Below are 21,432 nucleotides of genomic sequence, written 5' to 3'. Positions count from 1 at the left end.
GTATAGAAACCCAACCAGGTCATGCATGTGCAAGACCGGAGGGTTAGGACTTCGATGGGAAGCTAGGACTTCAATGGGAAACCAAGGTGGCAAGGGGGCCCCTTCTGGTGATTCAGACAGGTCGTGACCTGTTTGGGCCGCCGCGGGAGCGGACTGCTGGGCAGGATGGACCTATGGTCTGACCCGGCGGAGGCACTGCTTATGTTCTTATATATTCTTATGTGTTTCCCCCATGGTCCATGATAAGCCAAGATATCTGCTGAATAGTGACCCATCTGGAAATGGTGATCCTGGTGGCTCCAGATGGACCATGGAAGTCATAGTATGTGGATCTAGTGCACTGTCAAAGAGACAGAAGTAAGTTCCTAATGCACCTGGATCTCTTGTCACAGGGTCCAGTGCTGATGGAGGTGTGGTTTCTTCATGGGCAGAGTCTTGGGCAATCCCTCCTGAGGAGATTTGTAAGGCAGCGACTTCATCTATTCTTTATACATTTACACAGTTTTACAGAGTGGATGTGGCAGCACAAGAGGATACCGCCTTTGGGTCCTCAATTTTAAGGGTAGGCTCATTTGTTCTGCCCTATACTTGGAAGTCCACTTAGGTACATCAACTATAGTTAGGACTCCTAGACACATTGCACTAGAATGAAAGATTAAGTTCTTACCTCGATAATCTTCTTTCTGGTAGATGTGTCTAGGAGTCGTGACACCCCACCCTGTCAAATAGAATTCACCTGCTTACTGCCTCGGACAGAGTGTATGTCCACAGCTGCAGATCTTCTCCTGCCAGTTTGATATGAAGAGTAAAATATCAAATTTATTTATTTATTTAAAAATTTATTACTCGTGCCATCCTCTAGTTCGGTGCGAGTTATAGAATAAATACATCAATCTAGTCAGTCTTTCAGAGTTCCACAAATGTTAGGGCTGGTTGCACTGATAGGAAGGTTGTTTGTTCCACCTGGGTTTACATAATGGGTTGATTAACTTGGTTCAAATTTATCTTATAGAACAGAACAGCAGTGTATTATCGGGGATGTTCCCCATACCCCTCCTTCCTTTTTTATGTTGTGATGATCGATTGCTTTGGTCCAAACTGAAGGGAGCTCTACAGTTACTGGAGAAGGAGGTGGAGTTGAAGAATGTAAATTTCATCCTTCTGTAATACAACCTGCAAGTATGGAAAAATAACCTATAGTCAGGACTCCTAGATACCTCTACTAGAAAAAATATCAAGGTAAGAACCTAATTTTCCAATCGTATCCCTGATTTTTTGGGCTTCACCAGTGTAATGTAAAACACACACTAATGAAGGCTCAGTTTGAAGTCGCTGAGGGTTAAACAACCAGTGTCTATGACAATATACTCGTGATGCTCGTTTGTAGGCACTCCTGATGACACTTACTGGGTATCCTTATTGCATAAAGCTATCGTACATTTTCACTGGCCCTATCTGAAATCATTTTGTGGAAAAGCCCCGAGCTATCGCTTTCAGTGAGTAGTTCAGGATTTTCTGGTAGTTGTCTTAGTAGATGATATAAATTGTTTGAATATGGCTTTTTATACTGAGACTTCTGTTTCCATTCTTCTTCCCTCTGCCCATTCTTCTTTCTAGGTTAACTCGCTGGAACAGGCCATGCAGGATGCTTTAGTGATAGACCGCATGGATTTTGTGAAGCTGTTAATAGAATATGGTGTAAACATGCACCGTTTCCTTACCATCTGTCACCTGGAGGAACTTTACAATACTGTCAGTACCTGAACACAACTATGAAATGCCACACTTACAGCTGAATTATTGGTGAAGGGAATTTTTGAACAGTTTAGAGAATGTTGTATTTCACGCATATAAGGTTGGATTCAATAAATGGCATCCAAAGTTAGGTGTCAGAAAGACGTGCACTGAAATTGCATTCTATAAAGGGCAATCCATGCCAAGCACCCTTTATAGGGCTGATTCCTGTGACCAGTTTTGGGCATGCAGACTTACGTTAAGTAAAATCTGGTGTACAAGTTGGGCGCACAACTCTGAAACTTAATAACATTGTGACTAAATTAGAGGAATGCCCCTGACCCGCCCATGCCCCTCCCTTGGCTACGCCCCCTTTGGATTGCACAAGTGACAGTGTCAGCACACAACTTTATTGAATAGTGCGCAGGCAGAAGCATGTGCAGCTCCAAATAAGTGTCAATTAATGCTACTAATTGGTGTTAATAGGCTTATTACATAATTAGGTTGCATACACTTTTCAGGATCATGCCCAAAATTGGGTGTGCAAAATTCAATAACCTTTATACAATCCGGGATAATGCATATGTTATATGCATTTTTACAAATTGCATGAACCCCCGTTGTATGTATGGGTGTGCTATACTAATGTATTTTTACTAAGATGTGCTAACTGCAAAATTTGTGTATTTTCAAGGTATTTTTTTCTTTAAGTTTTTGCAGATTTCATGCACTAATAATACCTGCAAGAAATTATAAAGATAATCCCTTAAAAACAAACATGTTAGTTTTGCACGCCTTAGAAAAATAAACTAATAAGAGTATGGGCTCCTTTTACTAAGGTGCGCAAGCATTTTTAGTGCACGTTGGATTTTAGCGCGCGCTAAACCTACGCTACGTGGCTAGAACTAACGCCAGCTCAATGCTGGCATTAATGTCTAGTGCGCGCAGCAATTCAGTGTGCGCTATTCTGCGTGTTAAAGCCCTAACACAGCTTTGTAAAAGGAGCCCTATGTGTTTTATGTGTAGGCGGTTATACTAGTTTATTTTTATATGGATGTACAATTTGCATGCGTTATATGTATATGAGTGCTATATGAATCAGTGCGTTATATGAGTGGAAATTTGTTAAATGTACTTTCCAGTCCGCTTGGTGTTAGTTTTGAAGGAACTAGCAAGCAGCAGTACCTCTTGAAGTAGAGATGGCTTCAGGATGTCAGTCATTCACACACAGACTATAGTTTTTGCTCAGAAAGAGATTTTGATCTGAATAGCTAAAGGGATGCAAGGAGGACTGATGTGCACTGACCGCATGATATGGGGAAATTCACAGAGTGTTACCTGATGCACATTTTATCAAGCAAGTCTACTGATAGATCAGTGTAGAGAGTGACACGGTGGTGATTGCCTGCAGCTAGCCGTGTTTAGCCGCGGGTAACCCGCCAAAACGGTGACTAAAAAAAATGGTCACCGCGAATTCGGGGACGAGGCCATTCACCGCCCCGTGGAGCGGTGAATGGTAGCACGGGGCGGTGAACAAGGAGTGAACGCGCGGTGAACGAGCGTTTGATCCGGCAGTCCACTCTCTCCCTCCGGCTGTCCATGCATCTCCCTCCCTCCTTTTCCCTTACCTTTTCTTCTTGAAACTGGCGATTTCTATAAGGCTACGAGCTGTATTACAGCCGGAGCCTTGAAGTCGCGTCGCGTTGCCTGCTGGAAAAAGTCTCCTCTGACGCAACTTCCTGTTTCCGGTTGCATCGGAGGAGACTTTTCAAGCAGGCAACCCAACGCAACTTCAAGGCTCTGGCTGTAATACAGCTCGTAGCCTTATAGAAATCGCCAGTTTCAAGAAGAAAAGGTAAGGGAAAAGGAGGGAGGGAGGGAAATGCACGGCTGGCGGGAGGGAGCTGGTGGACTGCGTGAAGGGTGCTGGGGGTGGGGGGATGGAGAGTAGAAGACGCTGAAGATGGGGCCAGGGCCGGGGCGGTGAAAGAGACAGCGGGGCGGTGACGGGGCGGTGAAGGGGACGGCAGAGACGGGGACGGGGCGGTGAAAGGGACAGCTGGGACGGGGCGGTGCAGAGGATGGTGGTCCGGGGACGGGGCGGTGACGGGGACAGAATTTTTCCCCGTGTCATTCTCTAGATCAGTGTTGTAAGAGTCAAATTTCTGCTGAAACGAAATTACAAGGAGCATTTAAACAATTTTGTATATAATATATTGTGTATATATGTATAAATATATTTTTTTTTATCACAGAAACAAGGACCAACTAATTTATTGCTACACCATCTGATTCGAGATGTGAAACAGGTAAGCTAAATACTGATATCAAAGCAGGCTGAAATTTACAGCTGTATTGGTTTGCAATTCTGATTTTTTTTTAAATATTTTTGATTGAAAAAGTGACATTTTATTTTAATAAGATTTTTTATATCTAGAAACTGAAGGGAAAATATAGTGAGTGTGCTCCACCAGTCAATCTACTCTAATATATTTATTAGACACAGGTTGTTCAGGATCTGGATTTCAGTGCATTCCACTACACAGATGTTTCTTCTCTGAGGAACTGCCTGAACGAAATGGCCAGGAGACTAATGAATCATTGTCTTGTTTTCAATACTGTAAGACCACCACTTGTTGTATCTCAGGTCATTTTCCTCACCTTTTTCTGTCTCCCATTTTATTTGGTTCCCTTTTTGTGATTGAAGAGCAGTTTGATTACTTAAGAGTTATCATTAACCACCAGCTGTCATTTGCCCCCATATTGGGTGTGTGACCTCTTGGCATCACTATTACAGTGCCAGCATTTCTGCCTCACTGTAACAGCGTAGAACTTTTCAACACAATAATTTTTGGATTTCTCAACATGATCAAAATTATTGCTCAGCATCTCCACCCCAGCCCCAGCCCCCGAAGCAGGAAGCAGCAGCTATCCTCGGAGCGGAGGGGGTTTTTCCTCTGCTGCAGCAGCCATTTTTGGAGGAATACTCCTGCACCCCCCAAAGCAGCAGCCATCTTTGGTAGGAAAAGAATAAAATCTCCCCACACCCCACAGTAGCCATTTTTGAGTGATAGAATCCCCATCTTGCACCTTGTACTGCTGGCTGTCTACACTTCATAGCATGGGTGATTCTGGGAAGCAGCCGGGGAGTGTGGGTTCTTGATCAGAAGGGAAATGTAGGGTTACCTGTGAGGGGGACAGGAACAGGCTTCCTGAAGAACTGTCTTCCCTTACAGGCACTGCCTGATCAATGACCCCCTTCCGGTCTACTGTCCAGAACCGCTTGGGCCATGCAGGATAAGCAGCCAGTGGTAACAGGTGGGGAAGGAGATTTTCCCCCTTGAAAATTGCTGCTGTGATGGTGGGGAAGTGCAGAGGAATCCCTGAAGATGGCTGCTGTAGCCACACAGGGCAGGCAACCAGTGGTAAGAGGTGTGGCAAGGGTGGTGCTGGAGGTGTTGGGGGGAGGAGTGGTGGGGTGCTGGAGGTGTGGTAGAGTGCTGGAAGTACTGCAGGGGGGCGCCACATAAGCTGTAGGTTCACGTGGCTTGCCGGTCTCACATTAAAGCAGCCTGCAGAGGATCGCTGGTCGGCTGTAGCGATCCTAGCAGGCTGCCATATAATCAGCAGCACATTCCCTCTGCTGCGGGCCCATGTGTCAGAGGAGGGGCGGGACTGCAGCAGAGGGAATGTGCTGTGAAGGCCGACAGCAGCCTGCTAGGATCGCTACAGCTAACCGGTGATCCTCTGCAGGCTGCTTTAATGTGAGACTGGTAAGCCGGGATGGAGGGAAGGAAAGAAACAGAGGGCCAAATCTCAGGCCAAAAGGAAAGATGCCAGACCTCCGGGGGAGGGAAAGGAAACAGAAGGGAAGAAGAAAGAAGGAGACCCTGGCAAGCGAGTTATCAGAAGACAACTAGAGCCTGGGAATCACATGATTTGAATAATGACCAGATAACAAAAGGTAGAAAAAATAATTTTATTTTCTGTTTTGTGATTACAATGTCAGATTTGAAATGTGTTTCCTGCCAGAGCTGGTGTTAGACAGTAGGTGTGAACTAGGACCTAAAAGAGAGAGGAAAAGGCTTTTTTATTTATTTTATTTACATCACAGAGCCAGCATGAGGTTGGTGAGGTTGTAACCCTATACAGTACTTCTACTAAGGCTAATGGGTCCTTTTATTAAGGTGTGCATTTAGCGCGCACTAAATCGGTTAGCGTACCTTAATAAAAGGACCCCTAAGTATCTTAATAAAAAATTTGGCCCATGACTTAGCCTATGTTTTAGATTTCGGCCCCTTATGTGATTGAGTTTGACACCGCTGAGTTAAAGAAAACAGCTACAGCCTATTCCAAACACTGTCCATTGTTTATTATAAAGTTATGGGGTGTACTTTCAGCCAATTAGTAGCAGATTACATGGAGAGAATCGGGAGCAGCAAGAGCAGCATCCTCACTGCTCCATTCCCCAACTGGAAGTCTGGGGCAGGTGCATTTTTTAATGTTTAAACTACAGTATTACTGCAATAGTAAAGAAAGTTTTTTTTCCAATAATAATAATTTGCATACTCTGATACATGCTTGTTTTACATCAAAAACTGACTATTGTAAAATTATTTATGCTGGAGCATCTTTATTCAGTACTGTATTAGACATCTTCAGACTTTACAAAATATGGCCGTGATGTTACTAGAATTACTTGGTGAAAACTATCAACAATCCAAATTAACCAAAAGTTTTTCTTCACTCAGAGGGTGGTGGACACCTGGAACACGCTTCCAAAGGAAGTAATAGGACAGAGTACAATACTGGGTTTCAAAAAGGGACTTCCTGGAAGCGAAGGGGATTGCAGGGTATAGATAGAAGGTTACTCTACAGGACAAAAGCGAAAAGCGTATGTGAGTTTTAGGGTAGGAGCACTTTCAGGTCCTGGACCTGAGGTGCCGCCACGTGAGCGGACTGCCGGGCATGATGGACCTCCGGTCTGACCCGACAGAGGCAATTCTTATGTTCTTATGTTCTAAATCTATAGTGGAAATGTTGTCTATCTTGATTTGCTACAAATATTCATTCTATATCAGAGCATATCTGGGAAAAGACCTCAAAAGCCCAAGTGTTTGAAAGATTTGCTTTTTGAAAACACTTTAAAGGGGCTTGAACATCATCACTGGTCAAAAAACCTGGCGATCTTTTTTTCTTTTTATGCGTGTTATTTAAATCAGATTTATGTGCATGTGCCAGCAGTGACTAATGCAGTCATTATGTAAGCAGCATATAGAAATATTAGTATTGTTTCAGTGGGGAGAGTGTGGTGCAGTGGTGGTTGTATGGCATTGTGTGGCAGTTGCTATCTTTGCTCTTGGCTAAGTCAGCTTCGATGTCTCGTCCGTACGTTTCTTCCTCTTGATAAAGAATGTCATCGAAACACGGCTCGTGTTGAGGAGGATGGAATTGGATAGTTTTGTGGAAGACTGAGGAAGATGGAATTGGATAGTTTTGTGGAAGACTAGATGAATTGTCTGTTCACTTTTTATTCTCTATGTTGCTGAACATCTTTGGATCACTTCACTGGATTTTTGCACTTTTCTAATTTTGATGAACAAGTTTGCACATGAACCTTTGCATTTTTGTATTTTTGATCTTTACTCAACTTTTCCTCTATTGGATGGCTCAGGACTCTGATTTGTCCCGTTGGCTTTGGTTTTGAAGGCCATTTAAGCTGAAGCTGAAGTATGGACTTACTTGAGTTAAGTGACTTTTGAATTTAATGACTTCTTAATGAATTATCGGATTCCTTTGCCTCTTTTAATATTTCTTTTGTTTTTGCTTGAAATGCTTTGACGTATGTTTGTAGGTTTGTATGCTTGTTTTTTAATGAATTTATGATGTTAGAAACAAAGTATTTTTTAATGAATTTATGATGTTAGAAATAAAGTATTGAATGTATTTATATTATTTATTATGTATTGATATTGGGAAATTTGGATCATACTAACATAACTTTGAATGAATTTAGATTGTGTTTTCACAGAGTGGATTCTTTGTTGTTATACTTGATTAGATTTGAATCTTTGTTTGTCTTTGAATTTAATCTCTCTCAGTGGTTTTGTTTGTTTGAACTGCAGGTGTTAAAGCTACATCCTCAGCACCCTGAGGTTGTGGGTTCAAACCCACGCTGCTCCTTGTGACCCTGGGCAAGTCACTTAATCCCATAACTTTCTCACTTTATGCTCAACAATGAATTAAATCGCTACAAGTTCATTGGCAGTTTCATTCACGTCAAATCTTACGAAATAGTAAATAATGAGGGGAGAGCCTCAGATCCCCGTGCGTAACAGTTAGTTGCTGCCGCACTTGAAAGGGAAAAATAGTCTTCACCGGCTCCTAATCCCCCTCCTACCCACAGTCAGACACTTCAAATTTTTCTAATTTTTTTCAAAAAATGTACCAAAGTGTGTCAAAACTACTTAACTGTAGGTGGAGCAGTTAACATGTTGTTTATAGTCTCTGTGTCTCTGCCAGTCCTCGCCGACGGACGTTAAGCTAGCTACCGTTTCACTAACAAACTGTGTCAGGGCTCCGGACAGCATCTGCAAGAGAAGAAATAAGAAATAAAAGGGTCGCAGAGATCCTATCTGAGTGCAAAAAACCTGTCAATGATGTTGTAGCTTACAGCAGCTTGCTAGGACAGAGACCGCCCCAGGTGAAACTGCTAGCTCTTAAATCTTGAATATGTCTTGAACGGAGACATATTTTGGACAATAATCCTTTTTTTCCCTGTATTAAGTTATGGGTCAGGTTCATTGATGTACAACTAGCGATTTATTGAGGTCAAAACAAAATGATTAATAAATATATGAAAAATACGTTTTGTAAAATCTAGTTATTAGTAGGGAAACATCCAGGTTCATCAGGTTCATTGATGACATTTTTGTACTTTGGTTGGGGTCCGAACAGGAATTGAATGAATTTTTCCAATGGTTAAACAGTAGACACCCCACAATATAATTTAGCATGAATAAGCACAGTACCACATTAGCTTTCTTAGATTTGGACATCATTAGAATGGCCACTTCATTTGAAACTAAGGTACACCAGAAACCAACTGACCGCAATACATTGTTATTATATATGAGCTGTCACCCTAAGTCCTTAAAAGACAGTCCCAGTTTTTACGGTACAGGAGGAATTGTTCCACATTACATGTGTACAAACAAGAAGCCCAATAGTTGCGCGTGAAGTTATTGAATAGAGGTTATCCAACGGGCATTATCCAAGTGGCATACAAACGAGCCAGACACATTAACCAAGATTTGTTATTTGTTAAGAAAGCTAAGAAGAAGGAAGGGTGGCGCTGGAGGTGTGGGCGAGATAGCGGGGGTGTTGTGTAAACATTGGCCCATCATACAATTGCACCCCACATTCATGGATAAAACTCTAAGGATAGCGTACAGTTGTCAGCGGAATTTGAAAGGAATTTTATGTCCTTTTCTGACACCACTAGGAGAAGCACAATGGACATGGCTGAATGGAGCCATGTGAAGTGTGGGAAATGCAAAACGTGTGAGACCACTTTAGAGCTGCATGGCAGCTTTCAACATCCTTTAACCTTAAAATCCCATTGGCTCCGTTACAACATCTCTTGTGACACTTCTTTTGTAGTGTATGGGATTTTATGTCCTTGCCTAAAGCTATATATTGGACAGACATCGAGACCCTTCAGGGTTAGGATGAGTGAACATCATAGTAATTTAACGTGTCACAAGACAGAGGAGCCACTGGTTGAACATTTTGACACATCAAGCCATAACTCTAGGGATTTTAAATGTTTCATCTCGCCAAAAATGTCCAAAGTACTGATTTTCAAAACTGTCTTTCTGAATGTCTTTTGGGGCATCCTAGTCGTCGTGCATTCAAAACTAAAGGAGGGAACATGTTGGAGGCGTGTTCTGGGAGGGCTTCGGGTGGACTTAGACTTGGACGTCTTGCGGTAATAATCGAACCTTTCCCAAGATGTCTTGAGTCTATTTGGTGCACATCAGCTGCCATGACTATTTATTCTTTATACAGATTTTTGAGAAGGACAACCTTATGAAAAATGAACTACTCTAGTTGACATTCTTCCTATCTTGTGTGGTACTACTCTTATTTCTGTTTCTAGCTTTGGAGATTTGTGCAAATTACCAACTTTTTAAAATTATTTCTCTTTATAGAATAATCCTCCTCCGGATTATAAAATGTCATTGATTGACATTGGACTTGTAATTGAGTACCTGTTCGGTGGTGCATATCGAAGCAGCTACACAAGGAAGCATTTCCGGGTTTTCTACAACAGCCTTTATAGAAAACACAAGGTGAGTTAGGTTGTTCTCCCTTTTTATAAACATTTACATATGTATTTGTCCTGAAATAGTTTTGAGTGCTTTCAAGTGTCCCCTAGATTAAACTATATCTTTCTCCTGGCATTTAGCTCTGATTGCTCAAATTATAGGTTAATATCTCTTTTTTGCTGAACTGTTTTTTGCCTATTGAAAATAAAATGCATGACTCTGGACCTGTTCCTTCTGAAACTGATGGGATGAGAACCCAACCTTGCGGCACACCACTGGTAACATATTTTTCCTCAGAGTGAGCTCCATTTACCACTACCCTCTTGTTGTCTTCCACTCAACCAGTTCCTAACACAGTCCATCACTTTGGGGCACAGAGTTTATTTATTAAAAACCTGTGTGGAACAATGTGAAAGGCTTGGCTAAAATTTAAATAGACCACGTATAGTGCTCTCCCTTTATCCAACTCTCTGGTCACCCAGTCAAAGAAATTGCTCAGATTTGTCTTTCAAAACCTGCCTCTAGTGTTGCCTCAGATTCTGTAATCCATTGGATTCTAGAAACTTCACTATTCTCTGTTTTAAAAAGGGTTTCCATTAATTTACTTACCACAGAAATCAGACCTATTGGCCTGTAGTTCCTTCTGCTCATCCCTCTCTTCATTCCTTCCGTCTGTCTCATCCCCTTCTTCTCTGCCCAGATGCAAAAAAATAAATGCCCTAATTATTGAGTGGCTCCCTGGCCCCTCCTCTCCCACAGTTGCAAACATGCCCTGATGGTCTAGCTGAAGCCCATCCCCCTTACCTTGTACAAGGCAGGAACAATGCCTATTTGCTCCTGCCTCTGGACGCTATCTCTAAAATGGTGGCGCCCTGTCTAGTGCATTGCATTTTGAAGAGGACGGTATCAGAGGCAGGAGCAAATGAGCATCTGGGGGACCTTAGAAAAGGCTTCAGGAAGGGTCACAATGCTACTAGACACCAAAGTGTCAGGCGGGTGGGATGTTTTATGGGACACTTGTTGCCACAGCATGCTTATGTGTGTTTTTTAAAAAATGTCATCTTATCTGGCAGTACCTGAACCAATCACCACTGAAGCACTGACAGGAAAGTTGACATTCGCCCCCAAATTCTATAAAAAGTGCTAAAAATTGCACACTCAATTTTGGTTGTGCCCAAATTGCACATTCAATCTAATTGTATAACAAGCCAATCACCACCAACTATTGGTTCTAATTAAAATTAATTATAAGCTCTGTGCATAAATTTAGGCAAGGGATGGGGGGATACAGAAATGGGCAAGTCATGAGCACATCAGGACATTACTTTAAGTTACACGTGTATAGACGAAGGGCATCCACTCCTAAATTTAGGTGCAGGCATTTGCACTATGTTTTCCTTGGTGCAAATAGCTGCACCTAAATTTAGTCACAGTTCCCAGTGTAAATGCTATTTTATAAACCGCGCTCAATTTTAAGCATGGCTTATAGAGCTGTATTTTTTCTAGCACCGCTTTTTTGGGCGCCAAATATAGAATTTATCCTTAGTGCTAAGCAGCAGATTATTCCTGTGATTTTAATGCAACAGTAATCTGTATGCTCATTAGTTTGAGCACGCTGCAGCTAGCTGCAGCTATTTTTCTTGCTAGTTTCAAAGTGAAAAAGGCCTCTACTGTGCACCATTTGAGTATTGGCCCCTTAAAGTCTGCCTTCTTCTGGTCTCCCACCTAGTCCCAGTTTTCAGTTAAACTTTATCATATCTTCAATTTATTATATATGAACTTTAACAAACCTTTCATTCAAATGCTAAAATTATGACTGCAATTAACACACACTGAAAAGGCCAGACTGATTTCTGCAAATTGCCAAATAACATTTGGTTAAAAATGACTAAATATTGAATTACCTGCATTATTCTATGTAAATGGAAATCCCCATTTCTGTATCGCTTGGTAGACTGGTATAGTTCTTACGAATGGTGGTAGACTGGTATAGTTCTTACGAATGGGTGGAGACTAGTGCTGTCCGATTCAGAGAAAAATATTTCGATTCGATTCGATTCACCCTGTTGAATTGATTTTTCAATCACGGAGGAAACCGTGATTAGGAAAGGCGACAGGCGGGAGCTTATGTCCGGACCGGGGTGCCCCCGTCTTGTTTGCCACCCCCTAACGCCGGCCCTGCTGACAGAGACCAGAAACAGTCGCCGACAATGTGAGGGCAGGCAGAGAACGAGGCAGGAGCCCGATCCTGCGGGGGCGTTGAGCCGTCTCCGCGCCCCCCCCCCCCCCGAGTCCAGCGGGGGCCTACTACTTAAAGTGAGCAGCGTGGAAGCTGCTTGTTCAAGCCCAGTTTGCTCTCCCCGGCGATCCAGAGGGCAGGCAGAGAACGAGGCAGGAGCCCGATCCTGCGGGGGCGTTGAGCCGTCTCCGCCCCCCCCCCCCGAGTCCAGCGGGGGCCTACTACTTAAAGTGAGCAGCGCCAACGGCGCTCTGCCGTTCGGCGCGCCGGTGAAGGCGCACGGCAAAGGCGCGTGCGTCTTAGTGCGCGCCTTTGTGAAGCGACTCGAGTTGAAGCGACAAAACGTTATGATAGACTCTTCAATCCTCCATAATCGTCATCCATATACTGCACCTACCATTGCTGACAATCCTGCAGAATCTGACAGTACCTACAAATTCCAGTATACTTCCAAACAGCCTGATAAGTTGATAGTACTGTTTATCTCCAAAATAACCTGTATATCTCCATATAGTCTGATAAGCTGATAGTACTGTTTATTTCCAAAAGAACCTGTTGATCTCCATTTAGCCTGATAAGTGATAGTACTGTTTATCTCCAAAATAACCTGTATATCTCCATATAGTCTGATAAGCTGATAGTACTGTTTATCTCCAAAAGAACCTGCATACACTCCTAGAGCCTGATAGTTGTCTGTACTGTTTACCTCCAAAATAACCATATATCTTTATATAGCCTGATAAGTTGATAGTACCGTTTATCTCCATAAAATCCTGTATATCTTCCATATAGCCTGACAAGCTGATAGCACTGTTTATCTCCAAATCAACCTGCATATCCTCATAGAGCCTGATAAGTTGATAGTACTGTTTCTCTCCAAAATAACCTGACAAGCATAGACAAACTGCTATTGCCAATACTCTTATATCCCACTGATAGTTCTCCTTAATCCCACTTAACACTGATAGCACCCCCCGAACCAGCAGGGACCTACATAACATTGATAGCCTCACACCAAGTACCAAGCTCCAGACTCTCTAGCATCCTAAACAAAAACCACTATGCCTCCCAATTTCTCTACAAGCACACTCCTACATTTACTACTCTTCCTACTCATAACCAACAGAAAAGCAGAAGGATATCATACATCCTCTATCCCAACCTTAACAGAATCCCACAGAGCCACTCTACCTTCCAGAAAACTATACTCGCCCAGAAACTTGATAGATTGCTCCTCACTCAACCATATCAGCATACCAACCAGCTGGGGAAAAAGACCGCCCCCAAAACCAAAATCAGTAAACCACAACTATCACCCACACTCCAAAGAAAATCTCCTTCATCCAAACTGCTCACCCACTCCCCAAACACTTAACACCACATTATCCTGTGCATACATGAACATCAGATCAATAAGCACAAAAGCAGACCTTATTAAAGACTGGATAGTTAAAAAACAACTAAGCTGCTTATTCCTATCCGAAACCTGGCTAACCTCAGAATTCAATCCCTCCATCACAGAACTCTGCCCAATGGGTTATAAAATAGAACTAATCTGCAGAAAAAAAAACGTGGTAGAGGTCTAGCCATCATACTCAAAAACAACATCAATATAAAGATCCTAGACAAACACTCCACCCCCCACCTAGATCTCCTAGCTTGTCAACTATCCGATGATTCTCTCATAGGAACTCTAACATGCATCCTCTGTTACTCAACACCAGAAAAATGGAATGACAACAAACAAGCCCTAGAAGAATTTATCTACCAGAACTCCCTAACATCTCCTCATAACCTTCTCCTAGGAGACGTAAACCTCCATCTAGAAGATCACACCTCAAAACAAGTACTAAATTTACTCTCATACCTTAATGCACTGAACTACCAGATCCTCAACCCCCAATCCACACACGAAAAAGGCCACCAATTAGATCTCGCTGCTTACATGACCCAACACCCTCACAAACCCAAAATCAATATCTCAAACGGTGCATGGCACCCCTCCCTCTGGTCAGATCACTATAAATACACCTTTGATATCAACTGGCCTCAAAGCATTAACAAACAACCTCCAAAAAAAACCTCCTTCAAAGCACGCCAAAAAATCGAACCCTCTATATTCTGGGATAAAGCTGACCACGCCACCACCAACATAGCCCCCAACGAATTCGTATCCCAATGGAGATCCATAAGCGAAACCATTCTAAATGAGCTAGCCCCAGAAAAAATAAAATTCAAAATATGCAGACCTTCTGATAAATGGTTCGACTACGAACTTCTCCAGTCTAAAAAGCTCTGCAGACAACTAGAAAGAGACTGGAAAAAAAATAAGAGCTTAGAACACACCAAAACTGCATGGAGAAACCAAATTAACCAATACAAAACCAAACTCAAGGAAAAACGAAAAGCCTACTATTCCAAAATGATAGGCACAAAAACCCCAGACACAAAAAAGCTATTTAACCTAGTAAAGAACCTCACTGATATCAAACCTTACCTTTCCACCCAAGGTATCCACCCACCAACAGCCATCCACCTAGCCGACCATTTCAAAAACAAGATCACCAATATCAGATCCATATTCATCAACACACACACCCATCTAGAAAAGATAACAACAAACCCCTCAACAGGCGAAACCATCGTAGCAGACAGAAGCTGGTCCGACTTCCCAATCCTACTCTGGTCGGATATGAACCGACTCTACAATAAATACAGCCATGCTTCCAGCGACCTAAATAATTGCCCCACCTACCTGTTATCAAATGCCTCCACCACATTCAAAACCAACTTCATGCTATGGATTCAAACCACATTGACAGAAGGCCAATTCCCACAGGACCTAGGAGAGATCTTAATCACCCCAATCATAAAAGATCACAAAGGCCCAATAGATAGCCCCTCCAACTACAGACCTATCGCTTCAATACCAATGTACGTTAAAATAATAGAAGGCCTAGTTGCTCAATACCTCACCGAATACCTGGAAAAACATAACCTACTCCACACAATCAGGATTCCGAACTAACCATAGTACAGAAACACTACTTGTCACATTACTAGATACAGCACGGCAACACATTAGCAAAGGAAAAAAAATGATATTAATACAACTAGACCTCTCCGCAGCATTTGACCTAATTGACCACACCTTATTACTACAGATTCTCGACGCCATAGGAATCTCAGGCAAGGTCTACAAATGGTTTCAAGGGTTCCTTAAATCTAGAACCTACAAGGTAAAATACAATGATATCAAGTCAGAGCCATGGGCAAATCCCTGCGGAGTTCCACAAGGATCACCTCTTTCACCTACGCTCTTCAACCTCTTTATCTCCTCCCTAGGAGCCACTCTTGATACCCTAGATGTCACATCCTTCAGCTACGCAGACGACATCACCATACTCCTCCCTTTCGACCCATCAGAGACCACCACCACAACAAAGCTAGAAACAACCTTAGATACAGTAGAAAAATGGATGATGGATCACAAACTAAAACTGAACTCAGAAAAAACAAAATTCCTTTTGCTCGAAAAGGCCCAAACTCCTACCATCACCGAACTAGAAATCAAAAACACCAAATACCCAATACAACCCAAACTAAAACTCCTAGGAGTTACGATAGACAGATGTTGCACAATGCAGTCCCAGATCAATAAGACGACCCAGAAAGCTTTTCTAACCATGAGAAATCTACGTAAAATCAGAAAATTCTTCAACCAAGCACAATTCAGACTAATCGTCCAATCCCTAGTCTTAGGTCTACTGGATTACTGCAACTCCCTATATCTTCCATGTCCAGCCACTATGATAAAACAACTCCAGACCATACAAAACACCGCCCTCAGACTGATCTATTCACTTAAAAAATACGATCACTTAACAAATGCCTTCTTAGACTCTCACTGGCTACCCATACAAGCACGAATTCAATTCAAATTCCACTGCCTAGTATTCAAAGTGTTACACGGCTCTTCCCCCTCCTATCTAAATAACCGCTTAAACCAGATCTCCACCTCAAGACACAGAAGAACCTCAAACCCTTTTGCCTTCCCCCCACTCAAAGGCACACAATGCAAGAAAATGTTTGACAACCTTCTGGCAACACAAGCAGCAAAACTCAACCATTCCATCTCCAACCTGATGACAATAACAGACAACATCAAAACATTCCGAAAAGAAATCAAAACCCTGCTTTTCAAAAAATTCATCCAAATATCTTAACCCCTCCTCTCTTACCTCCAGAAGATTCACCTACCTCTAGATAATTCTCCCCCAAATTACCCACCTAAACACCTTCCAAGTAAACAAACCCCATAAATAGATTGCAATCTTACCCTCTCTAAATGTATTCCATTTGTCTTTTTCACACAGTTCTGCACTGTCAGTTTAATATCCATCCCTTAAGTTCCCATAGAATTCTATCCAGCTATCTCCCATATGTTTAAAAAAAAAATAAAAAAAATTGTATCTTCACTGGAAAATGTCCAGACAAATCTTTTATAATCCGCCTTAAACTGCAAGGTATAGGCGGAATAGAAATCCGAAATGTAATGTAATGTAATTCGATTCACTGTAAAAGTCAATAGGTTCTCCGAGTGGGAACAACCTGATGTCTCAGCACTTGAGGAAAAGACCACATAATAATGTTTATAAGATAAATCATATAAATGATTATACTGAAGCAGGGTGTCCTCAGCGAGAGAGGTAAGTGAGGGGAGAGAATTCTCCAGCGCTTTACACAATAAGACACAGGTTAGTCACCCTCTGCCTGCAGTGCACACCATCATAGGACACCTCACGTGTGCTCAAATTAATCAATGTGATAAATTAAACAGCGATATACAATTGGTCAATCACACGAGTGCAAGATCAAACAGGTTGTTCCTACTCAGAGAACCTATTGACTTTTACTGCTTTTCTGTGTGAGTAGATAATTAAGCAAATTTCTGATAGCCTACAGAAATGATTCTCGGCTTCCATCCCCAGCCCCCAACACTCACCAGCCCCCATTCCGATTCTCAGTTTCCATCCTCAGCCCCCCTGCCTATTCTGAGCTTCCAACCCCAGCCCCCAAGACTCACCAGCCCCCCTGTCAATCTCAGCTTCCATCCCCAGCCCCCCTGCCGATTTCAGTTTCCATCCCAGCCCCCCTGCCGATTTCAGCTTCCATCCCCAGCCCCCATGGCTCACCAGCCCCCCTGCCGATTTCAGCTTCCATCCCCAGGCCCCAAGACTCACCAGCCCTCCTGCCGATTTCAGCTTCCATCCCCAGGCCCCAAGACTCACCAGCCCCCCTGCCGATTTCAGCTTCCATCCCAGCCCCCCTGCGGATTCTGAGCTTTCATCCCCAGCCCCCCTGCCGATTTCAGCTTCCATCCCCAGCCCCCCTGCCGATTCTGAGCTTCCATCCCCAGCCCCCCTGCTGATTTCAGCTTCCATCCCCAGCCCCCATGGCTCACCAGCCCCCTGCCGATTTCAGCTTCCATCGCCAGGCCCCAAGACTCACCAGCCCCCTGCTGATTTCAGCTTCAGTCCCCAGGCCCCAAGACTCACCAGCCCCCTGCCGATTTCAGCTTCCATCCCCAGCCCCCCTGCCGATTCTGAGCTTCCATCCCCAGTCCCCCTGCCGATTTCAGCTTCCATCCCCAGCCCCCCTGCCGATTTCAGCTTCCATCCCCAGGACCCAAGACTCACCAGTCCCCCTGCCGATTTCAGCTTCCATCCCCAGGCCCCAAGACTCACAAGCCCCCATTCTGATTCTCAGTTTCCATCCCCAGCCCCCCTGCCGATTTCAGCTTCCATCCCCAGGACCCAAGACTCACCAGTCCCTCTGCTGATTTCAGCTTCCATCCCCAGGCCCCAAGACTCACAAGCCCCCATTCTGATTCTCAGTTTCCATCCCCAGCCCCCCTGCTGATTTCAGCTTCCATCCCCAGCCCCCCTGCCGATTCTGAGCTTCCATCCCCAGCCCCTAAGACTCACCAGCCCCCATTCCGATTCATTTACTTACTGGACTGGATATTAAATCGCGGGGCAGAGAGGAGAAATGTAGGGAAAGCCAGCCAAAAATAGTATTTGCTGCTGCCGAGGTCTGCTGCACGAGGTCTGCTTGCTCGCCGATTGACTCTCCCACTACTTTCATTTCTTCCGATGTAACTTCTGGTTTCGCAAAACCGGAAGTTACATTAGATGGGTAGAGTCCGGCGGCCGGCAGCGTGAAAATCGTCTTGCAGCTGAATCGGTGAGTCCGGTTTTTAGCAAAAACGAACCGATTCGATCGATTCACCTGATTTGAATCGGTGAACCGATTTGAATTGTGAATCAGGCAGCACTAGTGGAGACTGAGATCAAACTTGTATATCAGAATAGCATGCCCCTCTTGCTACTCCAGTTTTCCTCAGTCTCTGGTAGCAGGTGGTAAGGCTTTTCAGCTCCCCTCTTAGCACTGTTGGAACTTTGTTTGTGGACTCCTGATTCCCCTGTTTGTGCCGGATAGAGCTTGGGCGGGTTCTCCTCCACCTCCCCATATTTTTGCAGTGTGCCTCAACAGGCGGCCTGGCCCCCTAGTTGGTCAGCCCTCCAGCTTTGAGAGCCGTGGAGTCTGTTTTGACTAAATAAAAAGAAATAACAAAAAATCCTGAGGTGTGCTGGTCTAAAGGGCTCATTTCCCTTTATAACTGCCTTTTTTTTCTGTGTTTTTTCTCAACTAACCAGCACTTTCTTTACAGCACGGGCACAATGAGTTCTTTTAAAGGGAAAAAGTGCTCCAGGTGTGAGGTACTCGTTGTGCAGGCCGGAGCGGTGGGGAAGCCTCATCGGCAAAGGATGCCGGCAGCTAGGGCATCCCACCTTATGTGCTTCCTGGTTCTGCTTCGGATCTTGGGGAAGCCCAGGCTTCTTCCGACGCCCACGTGGGGGGTTCCCAGCCGCTGACAGTCAGGGAGCACAGGATTCCCTTAGCGCCGGTTCGGCTGGGGATTCCCTTTTCGCGACGGTCAGTTCCTTGGCCTCAGCATCCCAGGCTTTTCAGACATGGCAAGCCACAGGTGCTCCAATTTTGGCAGTTTCAGGTCCAATTTTGGCGGGAACCTCCTCATTCATTTCAGTTACCTCAGGTGACCTTCCCCCTGTTCTGGAAATACAGGGACAAGGTATGTCAGGGTCCCCTGTTGGGTCAGGGAGTCCCTTGGGGCCACTGGCAAATAAGCCATTTTGTAAAGCTTATGTGCTGGCAGCAGGAGGTTCTGTGTCCACTCCGGGGGTTTCAAGGGAGGATTTTTACCCTCAACATCTTCTCTAGTGCGGCCCCACACAGTGGCGGTTCTGCCCCCCTCTACTTCTCTCTCATCCAAACGCCCGAGGGTCTCTTGGGATGAGAATTTTTTTCCCAGGGGAGCACGAGGTAATTGATGAGGACCTGGACCCTTGGGGAGAATTCCAGGATCCTCTTGGGGGCCGGATTCCACTGGCAAGGGGTTTGAGCACCCCTCAGCTGGTAAAGATGCGTCTGTGGTGTGCATTTTTCAGTGGGAAGAGCTCCATGAGTTAATCCTTCAGGTCTCCTCAGTTTTGAACTTGGAGGACCCTGTGTCGGAGCCCCCACGTGCAGTGGACCCCTAGCTTAAGGGGATTTGCTCTGCTTCCCGCTCTTTTCCTATGCATCAGGATATTCAGGACATCATGCTCGCACAGTCTCAGGTGCCGGAAGCCCCTTTTTCGCTTTGTGCGCTCCACCTGTATCCCATTCCGGAAGGGGATAGGGATACTCTGAAGTCACCTGTTGTGGATGCGGTGGTCTCGGCCATCTCTAAGCGGCATACCGTGCCTGTTGAGGGCGGTGCAGCCTTGAACGACCCGGATGAGCGTAAGTTGGAGTCCCTCCTTAAACAGAGTTTTGATGTGATGTGCTTCTTATCTCGCTGCCAAGTCTCTGGTCTTAGGAATGGCAGCATACCGGACCTTGTGGCTTCGCGCGTGGTCAGCGAATTCGGCGTCCAAAGCTAACTTGATGAAGTTCCCTTTTAAAGGATCTTTCTTGTTTGGTGAGGACCTGGACAAGTTGATTCAGACTCTCACTGATTCTAAAGTGCCTCGTTTGCCTGAGGATAGGCCTAGGCCGCTGGCTCGAAGCAGCACTACTTGTGGGCATGGGTGTGATTTCCACCATTTCTTCTCCAGTCGAGGGGCTGCTGCTTTTCAGTCTCCTGGGCTCTCAAGAGGCAGGTTCTTCCAACGCATGCAGTCCTTTCATGGGGCCCACCGGGGTGCGGGTAGTGCCCTGGCCAGGTCCCCTGCTGCCCATCCTGCACAATGACTCCTTGCCGATGCCCGTCTTAGTTCCGGTGGGTGTCTGGTTGAGAGACTTTTATCCAAAGTGGGCAGACATCATGTCCGATCAGTGGGTTCTGGAAGTGATCTGAGACGGTTAAGCTCTGGAGTTCGCCCAGTCCTTGCCAGACCATTTTCTCGCTTCTCCCTTGCTCGCAAGTGGTGTGAAAGCAGCAGGCCTTTTGCCAGACCCTTCAAAGATTGTTGGGTCTTAATGCGGTGATTCCAGTTCCCCCGCTGGATTGGGGCACAGGTTGGTACTTGATTTACTTTGTGGTGGCAAAAAAAGAAGGGACCTTTCGACCCATCCTGGATTTGAAAGGAGTCAACAAGGCTCTTCACATGCCTTCCTTCTGCATGGAAACTCTGTGGTCTGTGATTCTGGTGGTTCAGCCAGGGGAGTTTCTGACCTCTCGATCTGACCGAGGCCTACTTACACATTCCTATTCGAGTCTCCCATCATCGCTTCCTGCGCTTTGTGATCTTGGGGCAACACTATCAGTTCTGTGCACTTCCCTTTGGTCTGGCCATGGCTCCACGGACGTTCACGATGTTCATGGTGGTTGTCACGGCGGTGTTGCGCAAAGAGGGTATTCTTGTTCATCCTTATCTGGACGACTGGTTGATTCGCGCCAAGCCGTTCCAGTAGAGCACTCGGGTCATGGCTCGGGTGGTGGAGTTTCTGCAGTCGCTGGGATGGGTAGTCATCCTTCTAAAGAGCCGGTTGTCTCCATCTCAGCGCCTGGAATATCTTGGGGTCCTGTTCGACACCTCCTTGGGGAAGGTCTTCCTTCCA

The 21,432-nt window shown here is 44.7% G+C and overlaps 1 protein-coding gene across 6 annotated transcripts in view; it reads left to right on the top strand.

The window, feature by feature from the left end:
- Positions 1-21,432, top strand: part of TRPM6 (transient receptor potential cation channel subfamily M member 6) — a 255,335-nt gene that overhangs the window by 92,321 nt on the left and 141,582 nt on the right. For all 6 annotated transcript variants that reach the window (XR_004537426.1, XM_033926740.1, XM_033926754.1 and 3 more), the window contains 3 exons: positions 1,618-1,752; positions 3,990-4,043; positions 9,948-10,088. Coding sequence is in view for 5 of the 6 variants with exons in the window: in XM_033926740.1 (XP_033782631.1) it covers positions 1,618-1,752; positions 3,990-4,043; positions 9,948-10,088 (330 nt within the window). In the remaining variant the exon portion in view is untranslated. The remainder of the gene's footprint in view (positions 1-1,617; positions 1,753-3,989; positions 4,044-9,947; positions 10,089-21,432) is intronic.

This window comes from Geotrypetes seraphini, chromosome 1 (genome assembly GCF_902459505.1).
Source record: "Geotrypetes seraphini chromosome 1, aGeoSer1.1, whole genome shotgun sequence".
Classification (NCBI taxonomy): domain Eukaryota; kingdom Metazoa; phylum Chordata; class Amphibia; order Gymnophiona; family Dermophiidae; genus Geotrypetes; species Geotrypetes seraphini.
This window is presented reverse-complemented; position numbering and strand designations above follow the sequence as displayed.